Source organism: Nyctereutes procyonoides, unplaced genomic scaffold (assembly GCF_905146905.1).
Source record: "Nyctereutes procyonoides isolate TBG_1078 unplaced genomic scaffold, NYPRO_anot_genome, whole genome shotgun sequence".
Classification (NCBI taxonomy): domain Eukaryota; kingdom Metazoa; phylum Chordata; class Mammalia; order Carnivora; family Canidae; genus Nyctereutes; species Nyctereutes procyonoides.
Window position 1 is genome coordinate 7251864 of NW_026575043.1, and position 18731 is coordinate 7270594.

Here is an 18731-nt window from a genome sequence, read left to right on the forward strand (position 1 = left end):
TTGACTTGCCATGTGGCATAAAAATCCTTCAATATCTGAAAGTGGATTTTGCAGGCAGTCAGAGATATGGCAAGTTCTATTTCTCAAAGTGCCAAGTACCCCACAGGTGATCATCTGATATCTGTCCAGTGTTGCTGAAGCCCCATGTAAAGGGCAAGGGGGGTGATGTTCTTAAGCTTTGGGGCAACCCTTGCCCATGGTAAAGCAGGTCTTTAAGAATGACATTAATATAGGAATGGAAGATATTCTTTTAAGAAAAGCCATTTACAAGTCTGAACTCTTAAAAAAAATCATTTTATTGATCCTTTACCATACAAAATTTATTCAAATTACACCCATTTTAAGTGGTAAGATCACAGCTAGAGAACAGGTTACCCTGTAACAAATCTATTTACAAAATCCATCATAAAAGCTTTTTTTTTTTTACATTATATTACAGATTTTCTTTTTTAAACTAGCATACAACACAAAGCTAAACCGATTAGTAGTTTGCCTACTCCCAATTTTGGGAGAAATACTTCCTTTTGACAAAATCACGTACCCCATAGGAAAAGAAATTCCCACAATCTGACTATTGCCACCCGACTCACTCTTGCAATCCGTGTTCCTTCAAATCCCTCCTCTCACACACAGGCTGTCATGCACACATCGAGTTCTTTCTTTTTCCTGAAAGCTAAAGCTTTAAATACTGCAGTTTTATTTACAGATCTACACTTAAACAACAAAAAACGGAAACAAGAACCACAACAACAACAACAAAACAGAAACAAAATAGAACACTCTTAAAAAATTACAAACCAGCTAGAAAATATTCTGGCAGTGTTTACAAATTAATTGCTATTTTTTTTTGTACAAAATTGCTAGATAATGAAAGTGTGAGTAGACTACATATCAACTTAAATAAAACAATCGCTATGCACAGATCTGTACATATGAACACACACCTAACACTGTTTGACAGCTCATGTGTTGCCCTTTATACACTTAATTTTGTAAGGCTCACGCAGTCATAATTCGCACACTTGTAACTTTTAGCCATTTCATGTGTGAGCATTAATAGCAGCAACTCAGTGGTACCAGAAAACCTGCATACTTCGTACTTAAAGTAACACAAATACTGTAGTACTAACCCACTTTGTGTGCCAGATACTATGTCAGAAAGAAAAATGGGTAAATGCAAACAGAATACAGCATGGACATCTCATTGATGTACACCAGTTCAGCCCACTAACTGGAAAAATCTTATGCATGAAGGAACTTTTAAAACTTATTAGTATTAGTATTCCTTTCATTTTTCAAACAATAAATACGGCATTATTACAGGACGAAAAGGCTTAACAAGAAAGCCAACAGCACACACAACAACCTAGCCAGGTGAGCTCAGTCTTTAGACTTTGGAAAAAAATCAGCTTTGTGCAAGCTGGCAAAGAGAATCATACAAAGCTGGAAGCAGAGGCAGCTAACCAGATGAGATAAATATGGGAAATGGGGAAAAGCTTGGCATAAACGGTTTCCCGTACAGGAAAAAACCCCACAGTGCATTTCCAGTAGGCACTTGACACAAAGCTCCCCCTCCCTCCCCCACCCCAATGCTTCATCACAGACCACACTGCTATTTGTACCAAATCCAGTGTGTGTGAGGGAGGAGGCTGGGACGGAGGAGGCCAAAGAAGAAAAAGGAGGATAATCTGCACCTTTGTTTTTCTTCCCAAACATACACCCACGCATACCCACACAAATAGTTTAAAGTGCTGGTGTCATTTGTTTTGACCCCACCACCACTTTGCATATTGTGGAAATCTACCTAGAGTAAACTGGCTGGGGCTTTCGTGGTTTTGTTTTGTGTTTTTCCTAAGGGATATTTTCGATTCAATTAAACACACGAATCGAGAATCGAGTGCTACTGTGTCAGGCACATAGCATTTCAATTTAACTGTTTCGTTTTGAGGTTTGTGGTTTTTTGTTGTTGTTGTTGTTTGTTTGTTTTTTCTTTAACATGACTCCCTCATTCCTGCAGTCTTCAGGATCCAAGGAATGGATCTGAGGTACCATGCCATGTGCCCAGCAAGAGAAGGGGCTCTCCCCGGGGCCAGTGGGCAAGCCATTCCTGGACACGACTGGTAGGATGTGCAGCTGACATGAAGCCTCCAACTGGGGGACACCATTCCTGAAGAGTAAAGAGGGAGATGCCCTGGCATTCTATCACTTCTTTTTCCATGTCCAGATTTCCCTTGGTCCAGCTTACTCCTTCACAGAGGAAGGGTAATGGGGGTTCTGGGCCAGGACGATTGTAGCCCCTGACGCAGTGGGAGCGCCCTGTTCTCACCAGCTTTTAAGTAAATGCCACTGACAGAATGCCACTCACACGGTGGGGATGTCTTTGTCCCCCGAGGCCTCTCTATCTGACCCCATCCTGAGAAGTGGTCTCCCTGAGTGCAGTGTAAGAGAGCCCTTGCCCCGGTCACGGGGCCAGGAAGCCCAAGGACGGAGGGATCCACACCTGCTGCTCCTTGGGACTGCTATGTCATCTGACCTGGTTCTCCTCTCAGATGGGCCACCCATGTCCGCGAGCCCCAGGACCGACTGGTTCCAAGCTCCCCGTCCTGGGAAAGGAAGCGAGACGGGGCAATGGTTCTTGCAGAGGCTGTTAAACCTTGGATCACACACGTTTAGATGCTCTGATCAGTAGAGGTCCTCTACCTCTGCTTAAATAATTTGAATTAGCAAAAACCGTTTCAAAGTAAACAATTAAATTGAAATGGTGCTGGGTGCCACAGGAATGCTTAAATGGCAGCTAAAAAAAAAAGGCTAAAACAATCCACAGAAAACTCCTAAGTAAGCATTTGCTACAAATCAACTTTAAACTTACAAATACGTTGGGGGCAGGGGAATGGGAGTGGTTAATGGAGACAGGAAAATCCACAACAGCTTCGAGTAGCAGAACTCTACTGGTTCTTCTGTACCTGCAACAAATATCAGCAAACAGGTTCTTCATCCAAAAGGCTGTGCAGGTTCTCTTGACCTCCTGGCGGGACACGAGGTCCATAGCTTACACTGAATTATGACAGTAATTTAAATATTCCTAAGAAGAGCTGAAGAAATCCATTTCATTCTTTTGCATGACGTCAAGTTTACAGTTCCTGCCGTTCCATTCCATATTAGCAGACCCCAAAGACATGCATTCCGCGGAGAAGGCACGGCTTGAAATGCTATTAAGGAAGATTGCTGTTTTTTGAGTGGGCCAGGTGGCCAGACCCCATTCTACAGCCCATCCGTCAGGCACAGCAAGCCAATCCGGGAGGGAGGGAAGAAAAATATGGGCGAGAGACACCTGATTGCACATTTTCTCACTTGCTGACTCATCCAGGAGATTTTTGGAGCCTGGGGCAAAGCAGGGCTTTCCCAAGGGAGCCTGCGACTGTGCGTGTAGACAAAAAAAAAAAAAAAAAAAAAATTTTAAATTCATTAAAATGTCAGCTTTGTTCTGAAGTTTGTAGTTTACTTCATGATACTATCTCGGAGGAAGAAGGTAGGAAGGGACAACACTGCATGACAGATGTTCTGGTTCCATAATAAAAAAATATTGGTTTATAAGGGGAGTTCACACAAAGCATAATCAACTACACATAAAGTCTTCCACCAGTGGGAGCTTTTCCAAATCATAAGCATCAAAGAGATCACTGATGCCTTCTTCCTCCCCAAGGCTTAGGAGATAGTCTTCTTGGAGCAGGGGAGGCAGTAAGTTCACAAATGGTCCTTCTAAGTTGGAAGGAATTTGGTCCTCAGTCTGCTGTAAGAGGTTGGCTGGGGAGGCCAAAGGAGAAAGGTTTGCCATAGAAATTGAACAATCGCTATGTCCTGAGTTGGTTGAAGCCAAGTCTGGAAGGGAAAGAATAAAAATTGGAGGAAACCAAAAAATAACTTAGGGGAAAATAAAAATCAATCTTTTGGAAGAATCCGCAAGCTGCTGCTATAAAAGCAAGCACCCTCTGCTAAGGACCATCAGACGGCACTACGATCCAGACCGTCTCGGGCTAACTGTTCACGGTGACTGGCAGCCTTTCTAACTCACTCAACTTTGAAACGCCTACTGTTCACAAACAAGAATACAAATCGCTTCAAAGATTAGAGACTAGGTGTGCCTGGGTGACTCAGTACGTTAAGCGTCTGCCTTCGGCTCAGATCGTGATCCCGGGGTCCTGGGATCCTGTCCCCTGTCAGGCTCTCTGCTCAGTAGGGATCCTGCTTCTCCTTTTCCCTCTACCTGCCTGCGCTCTCTCTCTCTCCCTCTCTCTCTGTCAAATAAGTAAATAAAAAATCTTAAAAAAAAAAAAAAAAGATTAGAGACTAGCAAGTTCAAACACTTGTCTCTGCTATCGACCAGCCACTATTTAAAGGAAAACAAAACAAAACAAAACATACATACTGAGAAGCTGGCTTCCTAGTAGGGACTCACTTATTTTTAATTCAGCCTTTTTTGAACAAGATCCTTCTAAAAAATGAATAATAAACCCTATTTGCTTTGAATTTCTACAGTGCAAAAAAGTTCGACCATCTCAGGGGCTGTGCTCATTATACATTTTTACTACTCTAGAATAGTCCCGAGTCACTTAAATTGTTGATTCTTGCTGCTGTACTGGGAGACCTGGGGGGGGCGGGGGGAGAGGTAGGGGAATTAAATACAGAGCCCCAGTCTGAACCTTGCAAAAAGGGGGAGAACTCAGATACTCCTGGGGTTTCCTCCCACATCTTTTCCCCCTGACACTGCGGGGCGGCAAGAGGAGTAGGAGTTAAGCCACAACTTCTTTGACAAAAGGCTCTTCTCTCCAAACCCTGCCCTTTCCCTCTCTAACATGATCTGTGCAGCATAATGTGGAGGTGAGTGGCCCAGTGTAGCTGAGGTTTCACCCAGACAGCCCACAGCTTCACCCCACATTGGAGCTGGTTTTTGAAAACACTGTCTGCCCATAGCCAAAACCCAAGGGACGCCATCTGTGGGTGGAGGAGTCATTGGCTCAAGTTCATTATCTGATTCGGTAACTAGTCAGAATGCCTAAATAAATAAATAAATAAATAAATAAATAAATAAATAAATAAATGAGCAAGCTACCTTCATAACGTTCAAAAACAGAAGTTTTTGTTTCTTGCCGACGCATGTGGTTCTGACACCGGGTCCTTGTGGTCACCTTCATTTTTAATACAGTTTCCAAATGACAAAAGTGGAATTTTTACCTTTGGAAGGGGGTTTCGGGATATTCCCATTGTGGTCTTGGTTGGTTGTTTTCATTGGACTGTGTGTTTCTGTCTCTTCTGGACACAAATAAACCTCAATGGGCCCTTGGGTACTTGCCAAATGTATTTGTAGGCTCTATCGACAGAAGAAGTGAGACAAGTTCAAACTGAGAAATGAAAGCTATAGTCATTTTCATCTAAAAATGGAAGGTAGTTTTCATTGTTCATTTTGTTTCTTCATGGGTAGCCTCCCTAACCCTCCATCAATTGATGACTGGCATCCTCTAGAGCAGGGGCCAACAAACTGCAGCCAGAGGGCCACATCTGGTCCATCAACTGGCTTTGTAAATAAAGTTTATTGGCATAGAATCATGCACATTCCCACTGTTTATGGATTGCCTCTGGTTTTTTTTTTTTTTTCCTCACGCTCAAATGGCAGAGTTTTGTGGTTGAGTAGTCCCAACAGAGATTTACAGTTCACAAAACCAAAAATATTTACTATCTGGTCCTTTACAGAAAAAGTTTGCTGACCCTGGCCCTAGAGGAGGTGAATTGTGTTCTTTAAATATATTCCTTCTATGTAAACTATTAAAAAGTCCTTTAAGTGTTCCAAATACAGTATTTCCAAGCTGCTATTCCTTTATGGTGGGGCTTTTTTATGTGAACTTTAATAACCACTGGATGAACAGTATTCTTAAGTGCTATAAGCAGAGTTTAATAAGAGAATGCAGCACACTAACATTTAAAATCCTTCATCTGGGTCATAGAGCTATTATCATTTAAGGTGAGAACTCTACCCTAGATGCGAGCTTATGAATCTCATTCTCTTTTTATTTTCTATGTTTTTTTTTTTTTTTTTGCTACATTTCTTTATCTTACAGTTACAGCCCAGGCCTTATGTTAGCAAAGATTATCTGCAACCAATCACAAAAATATGCTCCCTACTTTCTCATAATATTTGAGCCTATCAATTCAGCCAAAGTTGTATGTGATTTCTTAGAAGTAAATATGTTCTAAAAGATAAATTCTTAAAGTGTGCTAAGATAAGTTAGGGAGATACTCTTTTTTTTTTTTTTTTTTAAGTTCGGGAGATGCTTTAAAACATTTACGTCTCTGTTCCCGGTGGGGATCATATCCAGAACAATCAGCATAAAATTCCCCAACAGTTCAAATCAATCAGAACTGCCAGACACCAAATTATGAGAAAGAAAATTACCAGAGGGACAGGGCACCCTACTCTGAGCTCAATGCTCCGCTATGTTAAAATTAGATTTTTGGGACACTCAATACATACTGAACTGTTGAGATGTTTTTGAAATTTGGATTAAGTAAAATGGAAGGGAAAGAGCAATCAAGTGTTTAGGAGGATACACACTTTGACCACGCATCAATGATTCTTTAACTCCAGGCATTCCGAAAAGATCTCCGAAAATGAACAAAGACATTATCTCCTTACCTCTATTGGGTCAGGCACTTCAAGTCTTGTTTCTGGAGGGGCTTTGACAACTATAACAGTTTGGTCTTTAAGGCCACTAATTTTTCGAATATCTTGATATGTAACATAAGCTAACGTAGTGAGTGTTAAGGAAGTATTCCAATGAATTACCTCACATATAACCATTTAGAAGACGCATGGAAAAATTTACAAGTATTTTATGACTTCTAGGAATATATCCATCTCTATGTCTTGATCTTTATGTATATGAGACCTCTTGCAAATCTTCTTTCCTGGGGCTGATATTCTAAACAACAGGACAAATGCATAGCTTTCTCCTACCAATCTCTAAAAAGTCCGTGGCGATTTAAAATGTTAAACACGGAAACAGATAGTTGAACTATCAAAAGAACACCAAAACCCAGTTTGGTCAGGGATTTTCACATGGACATTATGTGAACTCTGGTGAAGTGTTTTGTCACTCAAATTGAATGACGGCAGATCCCAATTTACAGGAAAATAAAAAAAAAGTAAGCTCGATTGCCCATATATTTTTTGGGACTACAATAACTTCTATCTCCTACTTGACCATTACGAAGTGAATATTTGTGAGTAGCAAACAGATATATTGGTGGAGGAACTCAGAAGACTGGTCAGACAGACAGCTTGTTTTCTTAAGGGCACCCCAGCTGGTTGTGATTTTATACTGCCTACCGATTTCTCTGTTAGAAAAACTATCCCTTGTATGATATTACTATCAATATTTCAGTGTTCATAGGGAGGGAAAGCAACTTCTAAGTGCTTTGCAACCTGAATCAATTTGAGAAACATCGTCACAGGAAAAGAGAGTGAAACAGTATTCAGTAACCTTGGTCATGACTTCTGAGCACTGAATAATTCTTTTAAGTGTCCTGGCAGCCGAAGCTAAGAGGGTATCATAAAAGAATATGGTACTTGTTATATGATAAAAAGTATTCATGCAAGCTTGCCTGGAGAGACAAGTTTTTACCTGGCACTAAAAGAGCTCAGATAGCTCTCTTATAAGAGTCACGTAGCTCTCTTCTCTAAGGGACATGGAGTAACATAATTAAAGTACAATGTCTTCAGCCTGTTGCGTATTTTATATTAACCCACAAAAAATGCCTCAGATAAAACAGCAAATTGCCACTCAATGAAGGCATTTCTGCAGGTAATATAATATAGCAAATAGAGTTTGTGATCTAACACGTTTAATAGAGAAATAGGGTTTAGAGAGTTAGGAGGAAATGACGTCTCTAAGAACAGTGGCTTTTAATTAGAAACTGAAGAAAGCTATGAACCTACTGGGAAGAAAAACAAGCATATTCATCCTAAATCTGCATATACTTTAGGTACATCTATCACAGACTATCTTCTTTAAGTCTTAATGGTTGAGATGATAGTTAATTCGGTGCTGAGCTTGGTAGGATAGCTCATGCAGGAGTCTGGGTCTTAGGTCACCATTTATCTCATCAAGGAAGCCAACTGTTGCCTTCATATGAGACTTGACAGTTCTTAGTTTTTACTGAGGACACTGAGGAAGCTGATAACCAGGTACTTACCCCATAACCCACTGTAAAAAACCGACGTGACAAGAACTTACTAAAATAAAAACTCATCTATGATTACTCAACATGCTGTAGGAAGGAAAATTTCAACACATTTGTGAACAAGCTGAACCATATTCGGAACTGAATGGTGAATTGAAATAAATTGTGCAAACATATTTTCTAATCTTACAAACTTAAAAGTACTTCCACTGTGGCTCCCTCTTGAATTTGCTTTTTGGGTTAGCAGCTCCCTGCAAGGAAGCTTTCAGTTTCTGCAACAAAGGCCCCAGAGAAAGCTAATGTTGGTGACTATGCTATGAGCTACACGTTCCAGAGAGCTGCCAATCATGTATAACCACCCCGTCTCGTCCTCCACGGGGGGGCCCCAGCTAAACAGTGAATGAAATAGCCCCACTAGAGCTATTTTTGTTTCTTCCCCTGTAAACCCACTCTATCTGCCACTGGGGGTTCAAATCACCACACCTCTTCTCCACCTCACCAATCATCAGCTGAACAAGATCAATCCTCTGGTCAACAGAAAATGAACAGTCGTAATTTCAAAAAATTGCCTGAATTGGAAAATAAATGTCCCCATACCCTCCAAGGGAAAGCCTAGAAGACATAAAATATAATGTGGAATAATCAGAAGTGGGTGACACAAATTAAATATGGGCTTTGTCTTCTACTTGGAACTGGGAATATTGCAAAATCTTCTTGTCAACATAATGAAGTAATCCTCCTCCCTTTTTGTTCGGAAGTGGGATGATGAACAGTGAGTTTTCCTGTGATGGCCAACATATTGTCAGCCAGTTGACAAGAACTGGCTTTTGAAATTTGTATTTCCAGGGACCAATGTCTGTGGATAAACTGAGATGTCTGTCTCAGGCTTTGGCGGGGGTGGGGGGGGGTGGGGGTGGGGGGGTAGGGGGTGGAGGGGGTTTACTTCTGAAATCAGTTTTTGGTGTCGTGAATCAGCATTAAGGCATGGAGGAAGTTACAGAATGATTTTCCTATACTCTTCATTCTTTCAGCTATAGCTCAGACAGATGCAACAAATTCCAATTGCTCCAATATCTGATGAAAAGAAAATAGAATGTGAGAACCCCAACACTGACAGCTAACACCCACCAAAAATCTGGGGAGACAAAGAGGAATCTGCTAAATGTTGTCATTAATATTAACACTGACACCTTACATATCTTAGAATAGTGCCGCCTTACACTATGAGTGTATCCGTATGTCCCAACCACACATGAATAACATGCTTCAAACAACAACAAAAACAGTTCCCACCTGGCTATCAAAACAGGCATGAGAGGATACAGTCCAGTGACTATTTTTCCATAAATACTGAGTTTTAAGACAGATAGGTGGATTTACACACACATACACACTCACATGCACGTGTGCACGTACACATGTACTTGTGTGAAACCAGAGCAGAAGTCTACACCTGTGAGTAAGAGTCAGCCAGTCAACTCTGGATCTATTCTAGAAGGCACTAACCCCCCAAGGAACAGGTGGCACAAAGGATATCTTTGATTCTCTGAATCCTCGGTTAGCAGCTTGAGGTCCAGGGTGCAGCTTTGGATCAGTTCATCTAATTTCTTCTCTTCCTGGCTGAGCTCGGTCACTTCCTTTGAGAGGCCTTGACACTGGGCCAGCATGCCCCCATCCTCAGACAGACTGCAGCCCCTGGAAACCCAAACACAGACTCTTCGTGGATACTCAGCGGGGGGGAGGGGGGCCATGACAACGGGGAGAGGGTGGAAGGGAAGGCATGAGTAAAGTGCCCCCTCTTTTTTTTTTTTTTAAAAGTGTCCCCTCTTGACATAGGAGGTCACACTGCCTGTTAGCCAAGTGTTAACATCAGAACATTTATATGTACATATTTTTGTCCAACACTCCTTCACCTTTCACACCAGAGAAATTAAGTGGGGGAAGGGACACAAAAAAACTCCAACGCTGTTAAGTTTTCAGGTTTCCCTCCTCTAGAGAAGGCCCCTTTCTTCAGAAGGCTCAAATTCAAAGAGCACACGGAAGCGCTACTCCCTGCCACATGCCTCTCAGGGGAAAAAAGAAAAACCAAGGGGAAGAAAGGACAGAGAGACACAGAAAGATAGAAAAATCTGAAAGAAAAGAGAAAAGATGAAGAATGGTTCAAAATTCAACAAAATATCATCCGGGAAGCACAAAAAGACCTACGTAGTTTCTGAGGGTCTTACGCCAACCACCAAAAAGGAAAAGGAGGTTAAGGGAAGAGATCTGTGTGCTGTACGCAAGAACAAAGACAAATATCTAACAGGTTTCTCCAAACCACAGGCCAAATGGGTCACTGAATCGTCACAAAATTCCAAGAGTACAAAAAGTTACCTGCTCATCTTATGTTTGAGGTAGTATTTTTTTTTTTTTTCCCCAAAGCTACCCTATAACAGATCTGTTCCTTCTCACTATGCTTTCAGAATTTCTTCTAAAATGCTGGCTGTTCTTGTGCTCCATCCATAAGTCACAAACGAAATTAACCATACACCAAACTGCATGTGTGGGTGTACGGGTGACAGGTGTTATCACCCCTGCTTCCAGGAGGAACCGAGGCAGCTAAGCCTTGCCTCGGTTTACCCAGAAAGTGAGTTGACCTGCTATTAGAGCCACGGATAAAGATACGTGGCAACGGGGCACATACACGGAGGCGTTAATGCACAGCTATAGTTCCTTTCCAAACCCTTGTTAGAGACAAGCCACAGACATACACCTGGGCACCACAGCAGCAGACGAACGGCACAGCACCCTACTTTATATCTGCAGGGCCCCCTACTGAATCCCCTTGGATCCCCAAGCGATCCCCTTGCTTGAGGCTAATCAAATGTAACGACCTTTTGGTCTCCGACAGTGTCTAAATAGAAGGCCTGTGTGTAAGGAGACTCTGAACGTCTGGCTGAGGAGCTGAGGGCAGAGAGGAGGAAGCCTTGGAGATGGAGCACAGGTGGGAGCATGAAATCTGGGACCGGGGGTCATGGCCTGTACTTACATCCACTGCACGTTGTTTTTCGACTTCTTCTTAATGAGGTGGATGCCTTCCAGCACGTTGGTGATGTCGTAGATTCTTCTCTTTTGCACTTTCAGCACCTCCGCTGCCTTGTTCAAATCCAAGACCCCATCAGGGGACTGGCTCAGCAGCTGAATGAACTTCTTGGTGAGCAGACCAAGTGATGTGTCATACCGTGTTTTTTCTGAGGGAGATTTTGGAGCTTAAAGAAAAACAAAAGCCGAGCGGGTGGGGAGGGGAGGGATAGGGGGAAAGGTAAAGAAATGAAGGGTTTCTTTGCAGGTAGGCAAGCCGTCTTTCCCACTGCAGCCCAGGTATTAGTGTCCAGGCAAAGCCGCTGCTGTTGTTTGGGTAAGTTACAGAAAGCTCTGAAATGGCTCTATTAGATAAGGAAGGGACAAGCACAAATTCCTATTTGATTAAAGCGTTTTGCTGTGAGTTTCTCAGTGGCTTCTACTTTGGCTTCCCTTACTCCCTGGGTCTAGTGAACCATCTCTGCACAAAGCAGGTGCTCAACATTATTTGTTGAGTGCATGAGAACGTGCTACGTCCTCCAAGGACCCGCACGCGGGGAGCCTAACCGGATGGGGCCAGGCTGCGAATCTCTCCTGTGTTTCATGATGGGGACTCAGACAGACACACCCCAACTGGCTTTGCAGGCTCCATGGTCTGTGTGTGTGTCTATGGCCTATTCACCCGTTTTCCCAAGTACTGCTTCGTGGGGATGAAGAATACCTAAGCAGTCTTTCTTTCAAATTGCCCCATCCCTCCTGAACGTTATGTCCTCGTGCAATATTGCATTTATTCTGTCTCAAGGGTATGCAGGTCTCGGCTTTCACTGAGCATCACACGGGGTTTGTGGTTGGCCTAACCCACAAACTCCATGAAAGGGGGGCAACTAAGTCTAATTTAGTGTCTACATTAAATGACACAGACATGAAGGACTATTTGGCTGTTTCCAATCTACTTCTCGCCCTCTCTTCCCCAAGAGAAATAATCGATGGAAAGAAAGACTAGCTGCAGCGGATGGGTTTTGGTCAATTCTTACACCGCCTTCTGCTGAGCCCAAGATCGAGGCTGGCCCAGACATCGCCGACTCCCGGTTAGCCTGGCCTCAAAAGTCCTGTCCATTAAGGGAAGTTAAAGTCAATGAACTTGATTATAGGATGGTGCCAGCGAGCTTGTATTCCGAGTTGAAAACTGACACCATGCACATTTACACGGGCCTCCCCCGGAGTCAGTATTCAGGTGCCGGAGGGGCTCTTAACGTTTTGTGTGTGGGGTGTCTGCAGACACCGTATTTATTTTCTGGACAGGCACAGAAAGAAATGAAAAAGGACACAACATGCCAAAATTATTCACGCCTTGGCATCCCCTCAGCCACAAGCTTTGAAAGGCGGGAAGCCCACACCGAGGAGAGTACGAGATGAAAGGATCCTTACTTTTTGGACTATCTGGACTTCGCAGTGTGGCTCTTCCTTTGCCCTTGGGGGTTTTTAAGCCATCTGAGAGGTACTGATGACCGCTTTCTCCCAGCTCCAGCCTTCGCTTTGCCTGCAACGTGAAAGCACAAGCGCTCGTCACCGGTCACGTGGGCGATCACAAGACGTGGGGCTGTTCGCGAGCGGCCCTGCCAAGTGCCGTGGGCTGGGGACAGCTCCCCGGCCTCTGCTCTGCGTCCCCCGGGACCCCGTCACGCCCTGCTACCGACTCCCTGTCTGGGCTCAGATGGTCACAACCAAGGTCCGTTAGGACGAGGCTCAGGAGCCACGTCGTTCACTCATTCATTGACTTGACACATGTGCCAGCATGAGGCAGGACACTCAGATGACAGCAGGCACCACGGAACTTAAATTTGCTTTTCCCCTGCGAAACTTTGCCACCTACCTTCATCTCTGATCTGGGTTAGACCTTTTTCCTTGTGCTCCCCGAAACCCTGTTTATTTGTATTATAACACTTACTGCATGGAAGTTATTTTACTTCTCTGTTTCTCATTTCCTTTACAGCGGGAACTGGTTCCCATTTATCTCTGTATACCTAGGGCTTGGCATGGAGCCTGGGTTTTTGCAGGTATTCAAGCACTCTCTCTCTCTCTCTCTCTCTCTCTCTCTCTATATATATATATATATATATATATATATATATGTATTCATATCGAATGGAAGAGTGATTAAACAGTAACACAGCTAGTCACAGACTACAAATGGTCATTCATCAGAATAACAAATATTGCAAATGCTCAATCTTGGGCTTCAACTAGTGTTACTGTCTCCATTTTTGTCATCAAGCCCGGCAAGTGAGAAGTCTTCACCCAAGCTGCTGTGTGTGTGTGTGTGTGTGTGTGTGTGTGTGTTTAGAGGTAAGGAAGGACAAAGGGAGAGAGTCATAAGCAGGCTCCATGCCCAGCACAGAGCCCGACAGGGGGCTAAACCTTGCAATCCCGAAATCATGACCTGAGGCAAAATCAAGAGTCAGACGTTTAACCAACTGAGACACCTAGGCACCCCTTCATTGAAGCTTTTAATTTAACTTCACTTAAAAAATATCCACTTAGTGTCTACGGTCTGGTGACTGGGCTTAGAGAACAGAGGTAAGGCAAGACAGATGAGAGTGTCTGTCTCCCTAGTGCGTACAGTCTAAGAGAGACAGGTAAGTGAATGTTGCATACTACCTGTACAGTGTGATGGGTGTTCAGACAGGAGTGGCACCAACTAGACACTCCATGTAGCAATGTGTCTTTTGGTTATCTTAGGGCACATTCTTCTAATGAAGAGATGCACAATTTCAAAGTAATCTCTCATGACATAGAAACTTTACCTGTTTCCTCTTATATATATATTTTTACTATGTGGCTTGCATTTGTGGCATACGTGATCTTTCTGTTGGGTAATGCTGAGCTGAAGTTCACTCTAAAGGCCTAGGAATGACATTTAGCAAATTTCTTAACTTCAACCAAAGCTGAGTGAACAAAGGCCAACCCGAGAATTCTTCTGGAATTATTGGCAAGAAAGGGTTGTGCCTTCCCAGTAAGGGTGACTTTAGCTAGAAGCCACCCGAGAAAGGAGGCTCGATAGGGCCAAGTGGAGAGAGAGGGTCTGACGCTCACATTCAAAACTCTGAATCAGGTCATACGCTGGGGGCAACGGTTGGTCTTCCCCCAGACTTCTCAGTTGCATTAGGCCATAACATCTGTTTTTTACTTAAAGCTCTCTGAGCTGGGGAAATGGAAGTGTGGTGTTGCAAGTGACAGTCTGTGAAACTGGCTGAGTCAAGATGAGCCTCGCTGCCATGGGGAGCTGGCAAGCCTCATTCAAGAGTGGCAGAGGGGGTGGGTCACGTCTTGCGGCCTTCAGGAAATTACTGCTGATAGGCTTCATTTGAGGCTTGCCTAAAAGTAGAGCGGGCAAGAGCTTTGCCGTGGAGGCCTTTTGTCTCCACAGAAAGCAATCCAAGGGATACAGAGCTGTACTGTCTCCATGTGAAGGTCCCCAGAAGGAAGTCACATAGAAAAAGAGCTTGGGACTTAGAACTCTTGGGCCCCTGAATCGGGAAGTCTGTATACTCGCTCTGAATGCTCACAATGAAGAACCACCCACTGGCCAGCAGCCGGGGTGGGGTGGGCGCATATTACTTTCATCTGCCCATCCAGGCTAGTGTTCCAAATTGCTCTGAGGCAAAGAAAGACTTATGGAAGCAGTAAGGTGTAGGCTAGGGAAATTCCCAGAGATCTGTTGCTAAGAAACAGAGATCTAACTCCAAGGACCAGGACTAGGCAGGTTGTGTGACTTTGGATGGTTGATCCAACCTAATACTAGAAAGAAAATCTACTGGATCCTGAAGTCAATTCTACTGCCAGAGAATCCTGAAGTCCAGAAAGCAAAGGTCTGTGATAGCTTGGCCTCTAAGGAAATCAATCATCAAGCCAGTACGTCTACACCAAAGGAGAAATGAGCTGTGGAGGAAGGTCAGCCCCAGCAAATCCTCCTGAAGGGTAGAAACTGAAGCAGTCACATCCCTACCAAGTCTCCAAGTGCCCGGAATTCTTCTGCAGGAGACATGACATGCTTTGGGAGGTGATCACTGTATCATTTCCCTTTCCTGAACAGACGTTTCTGGTGGGCTATCCTGTGAGTGATCGTTCCTCCGTTGTGTTGTGGGTAGGTGCTGAACTGGATTTGAGAGGAACACATAGCACTTAGTACTTGTAGGTCCAGGCCTGAGGGTGGGCATACTAACTGGACTTTCTTTTGGGAAATGGCCAAATGTTTCAATCTCTGATGGAGCAGCCCTACTTCCATACTTACCTTAACAAAGGCAAGCACAAATGCTTGGTAACAAAACCCCCAAAAAACTAGATGTGAGGTTTTAAACAGTACAGGTGGTCTCTGCTTACACCAGAGCAGAGAGAGAGCCCTCTCAGTTAGTTCAATTTTGGTTTGCTCTTAAGTGTAACCATCTCCCTGAACTGTGAATTATTCTGTTTATAAACAGACCTTCAATATTACATGGCCCCTGTTGGTAAAGCAACTCTTCTAGCTGGTGCTCAGTCGAAGGGCCAGCCATTTGGTCTAGGTAAGAGTAAAGGCTGGACAGAAGAGATGCTCCGTAGATTATGCACACTGCCGTCTTCCTGAGGCATTATCAAGGGTAGCTTTTATTATAAAGCAAGTATGTGCTAATTTTAGAGCCTCAGCCCAAACAAAGATGTCGTGCCTCTGTAACGAAACAGTTGTACTGTTAAATTTCTGAAAACGTATATATAAAAATAATAGGAGTAACTGTCAGGAAGCCAAGCAGTGGGCTGTGGGGGCAGCATCCATAGTTTCTGCCTGTCTGGCCCCTATTTTTCTCTTTCTTTGGGGAAGAAACTTCTCCATAGTTCTCAGGTCAGGTGGTGTCTTGGTCTCTAAGCCTGATGAGCAAAAAGGCTGATATTGCTCAACATCTTAGGCTGGCCCTTCCCATCAAGGGTTCAAAGGAGAGGACAGTAATCTGGGTCCACCAATCAGTGTATTCCAGTCCCGTGGCTAATGGCCAGAGCAGGAGCATCAGCCAATGCTGGGACTTCTGTTAGAGAGTGTGGGAAAGTACTGGGCTCTTTTCACTGGGAATTATTAGTAAGACATAAGCCTGGAGCTAACTGGAAAGTCAATCAACTTGGAAGGAAAGAGATAGAGAGAAACTGAGTCCCAGAGCCTTTAAGAGAGGTGCTAGATAGAGCCATGCCCAGAGGCAGGTCTATCCAGGACTTCCATTTGTGTGAACCAACAAATTCCCTTTCTTGGTAAAAGAAAATGGAGTTAGACCACAACCATTTGCAACCCAGAGTCCTGACAGATCTGCTAGCAGCAGCTAGAACACAAGGAACATCTGAGTACGTACGTACAATATGTCATGCATCATGCCAATCGCTTTCCCTTTCATTACGCTCATTTCCATGACATCCCCAGAAGGTAGTTATTATTACTTCCTATTCTACAGGAAAAAATGGAGGTTTAGAGCACTTAAGTAACTTTCCCAAGAGCCCAGTCAGTAAATATGCCTATTCCGAAGTCCATGCCTACAACTGCCTTACAAAATGATTGTGAAAAACTGTCATGGAAAAATATTTGAAGAGTTTCATGAAACTGATGCCATCTTACTCTATGATAAACTTAAGAGTTTTATTTCATTCATCATTCTTAGGAATTTTCCTTTTACAATAAAGGAGTATGGGAATTTAAGCCACACACAATGTGCATTTGAGGAAAGCATATCTTTCTCCTACTCCTGATCCCGTTCCCTTCCTCAAAGGCAAAACTGTTAAGTTCTTTTGCTATCCATTTATTTATTTATTTATTTATTTATTTATTTATTTATTTATTTATTTATTTATTTATTTATTTAAAAGAGCGTGAATGTGCATGTGCACATGCATGAGTGTGGGGGAGGGACAGAGGAGAGGAGCAGACTCTTTCAGGACCTTGATATCATGACCTGAACTGAAATAGAGTCAGATGCTCAACCAACTGAGCTACCCAGGTGCCTACCCCCCACAGCCCGTGATGTCCTTCCTTTTAGACAGTCTATGGAAATATAAGTATGTGTATAGGTATACACACCACTGAACCCTATAAAAAATTGTACACAAATGATAGCAAACCCCACATTACTCTAGTAACACATCTTCAAGTTTGACCTATCAGTACACAGAATGGCCTTATTTTTCATAGCTACAGAAGAGTGGATTAATTAAAACACTATGATTTGGGCAGCCCGGGTGGCTTAGTGGTTTAGGGCCGCCTCCCGCCCAGGGTGTGATTCTGGAGACCCGGGATCAAGTCCCATGTCAGGCTCCCTGCATGGAGCCTGCTTCTCCCTCTACCTGTTTCTGTGCCTCTCTCTTTCTCTCTCTCTCTCTGTGTCTCTCTCATGAATAAATAAAGAAAATCTTAAAAAAAAAAAAACAAACACTATGATTTGTTTACTTTTTAAAAGATTTTATTTATTTATTTATTTATTTATTTATTTATTTCTGAGAGAGAGAGAGAGAGACAGAGCACAAGCAGCGGGGAGAAGCAGGGGAGGAGGAGAGAAAGAAGCAGACTTCCCATTGAGCAGGGAGCCCAAAGTGGAGCTTGATCCTAGGACCCTGGGATCCTAGGACCTCATGACTGAGCTGAAGGCAGGTGCTTAACCAACTGAGCCACCCAGGTGTCCCCATGATTTGTTTACTTAACCAAACACCTCCTGGTGGACATTCAACACTCTTCTAGAAACTACAATCATTTTCCCAATTAAGCATTCATGACGGCATTTTGGGGTAGGTATAACTATACCCACATTGCACTGAGGCAGACAAGGTAAGGATTTACCTAAAGTCTGTTAATAAGTTGTAGACACGAGGATCTGAGACCATGACTTCCCTGGACTGCTGGAAATGTCCCTCCTATGTTGCCATAGCATCTTCCAGGGCGCCATGGCATCATTTTGCCAACAGAATTTACGTATATGCTCTGGGTTTCTTCACTGGACCATGAACTCAGGTCTTAAGCAGCCTTGCACATGGCATGCAATTTACTTATTTATTTTGAATGAACTAAGGAATAAATCCCAAAGTCTCTTGGTAGGTAAATCACAAAGCTCTGACATTACCCACCTGTAAGGCTGGCATGTATGTTGTAATGTATGTGTATATATACATACATACATGTGTGTGCATATATATACATATGCTGGAGATTACTCTCCACATGTTTGGAAAGGTTTTCAAGAATTACAAAGGGGGGATGCCTGGGTGGCTCGGTTGAGTGTCTGCCTCTGGCTCAGGGTGCGATCTCGGGTCCCGGGACTGAGTCCTGCACTGGGCTCCCCTTGAGGAGCCTGCTTCTCCCTCTGCTTATGTATCTGCCTCTCTCTGTGTCTCTCATGAATAAAAAATAAAATCTTAAAAAAAAAAAAGAAATACAA

At 43.4% G+C, this 18731-nt stretch overlaps 1 protein-coding gene across 2 annotated transcripts in view; it reads right to left on the bottom strand.

The window, feature by feature from the left end:
* Nucleotides 1-278: 278 nt before the first annotated feature.
* Nucleotides 279-18731, bottom strand: part of E2F3 (E2F transcription factor 3) — a 78127-nt gene continuing 59674 nt past the window's right edge. The window contains exons 2-7 of one of the 2 annotated variants that reach the window (XM_055322584.1): nt 12724-12835; nt 11264-11483; nt 9772-9930; nt 6689-6803; nt 5233-5368; nt 279-3879 (exon numbers count right to left, since the gene is read on the bottom strand). In XM_055322584.1, the coding sequence (XP_055178559.1) occupies nt 3617-3879; nt 5233-5368; nt 6689-6803; nt 9772-9930; nt 11264-11483; nt 12724-12835 (1005 nt within the window). In that variant the 3' untranslated portion in view covers nt 279-3616. The remainder of the gene's footprint in view (nt 3880-5232; nt 5369-6688; nt 6804-9771; nt 9931-11263; nt 11484-12723; nt 12836-18731) is intronic. The other variant, XM_055322585.1, reaches the window with a different exon arrangement.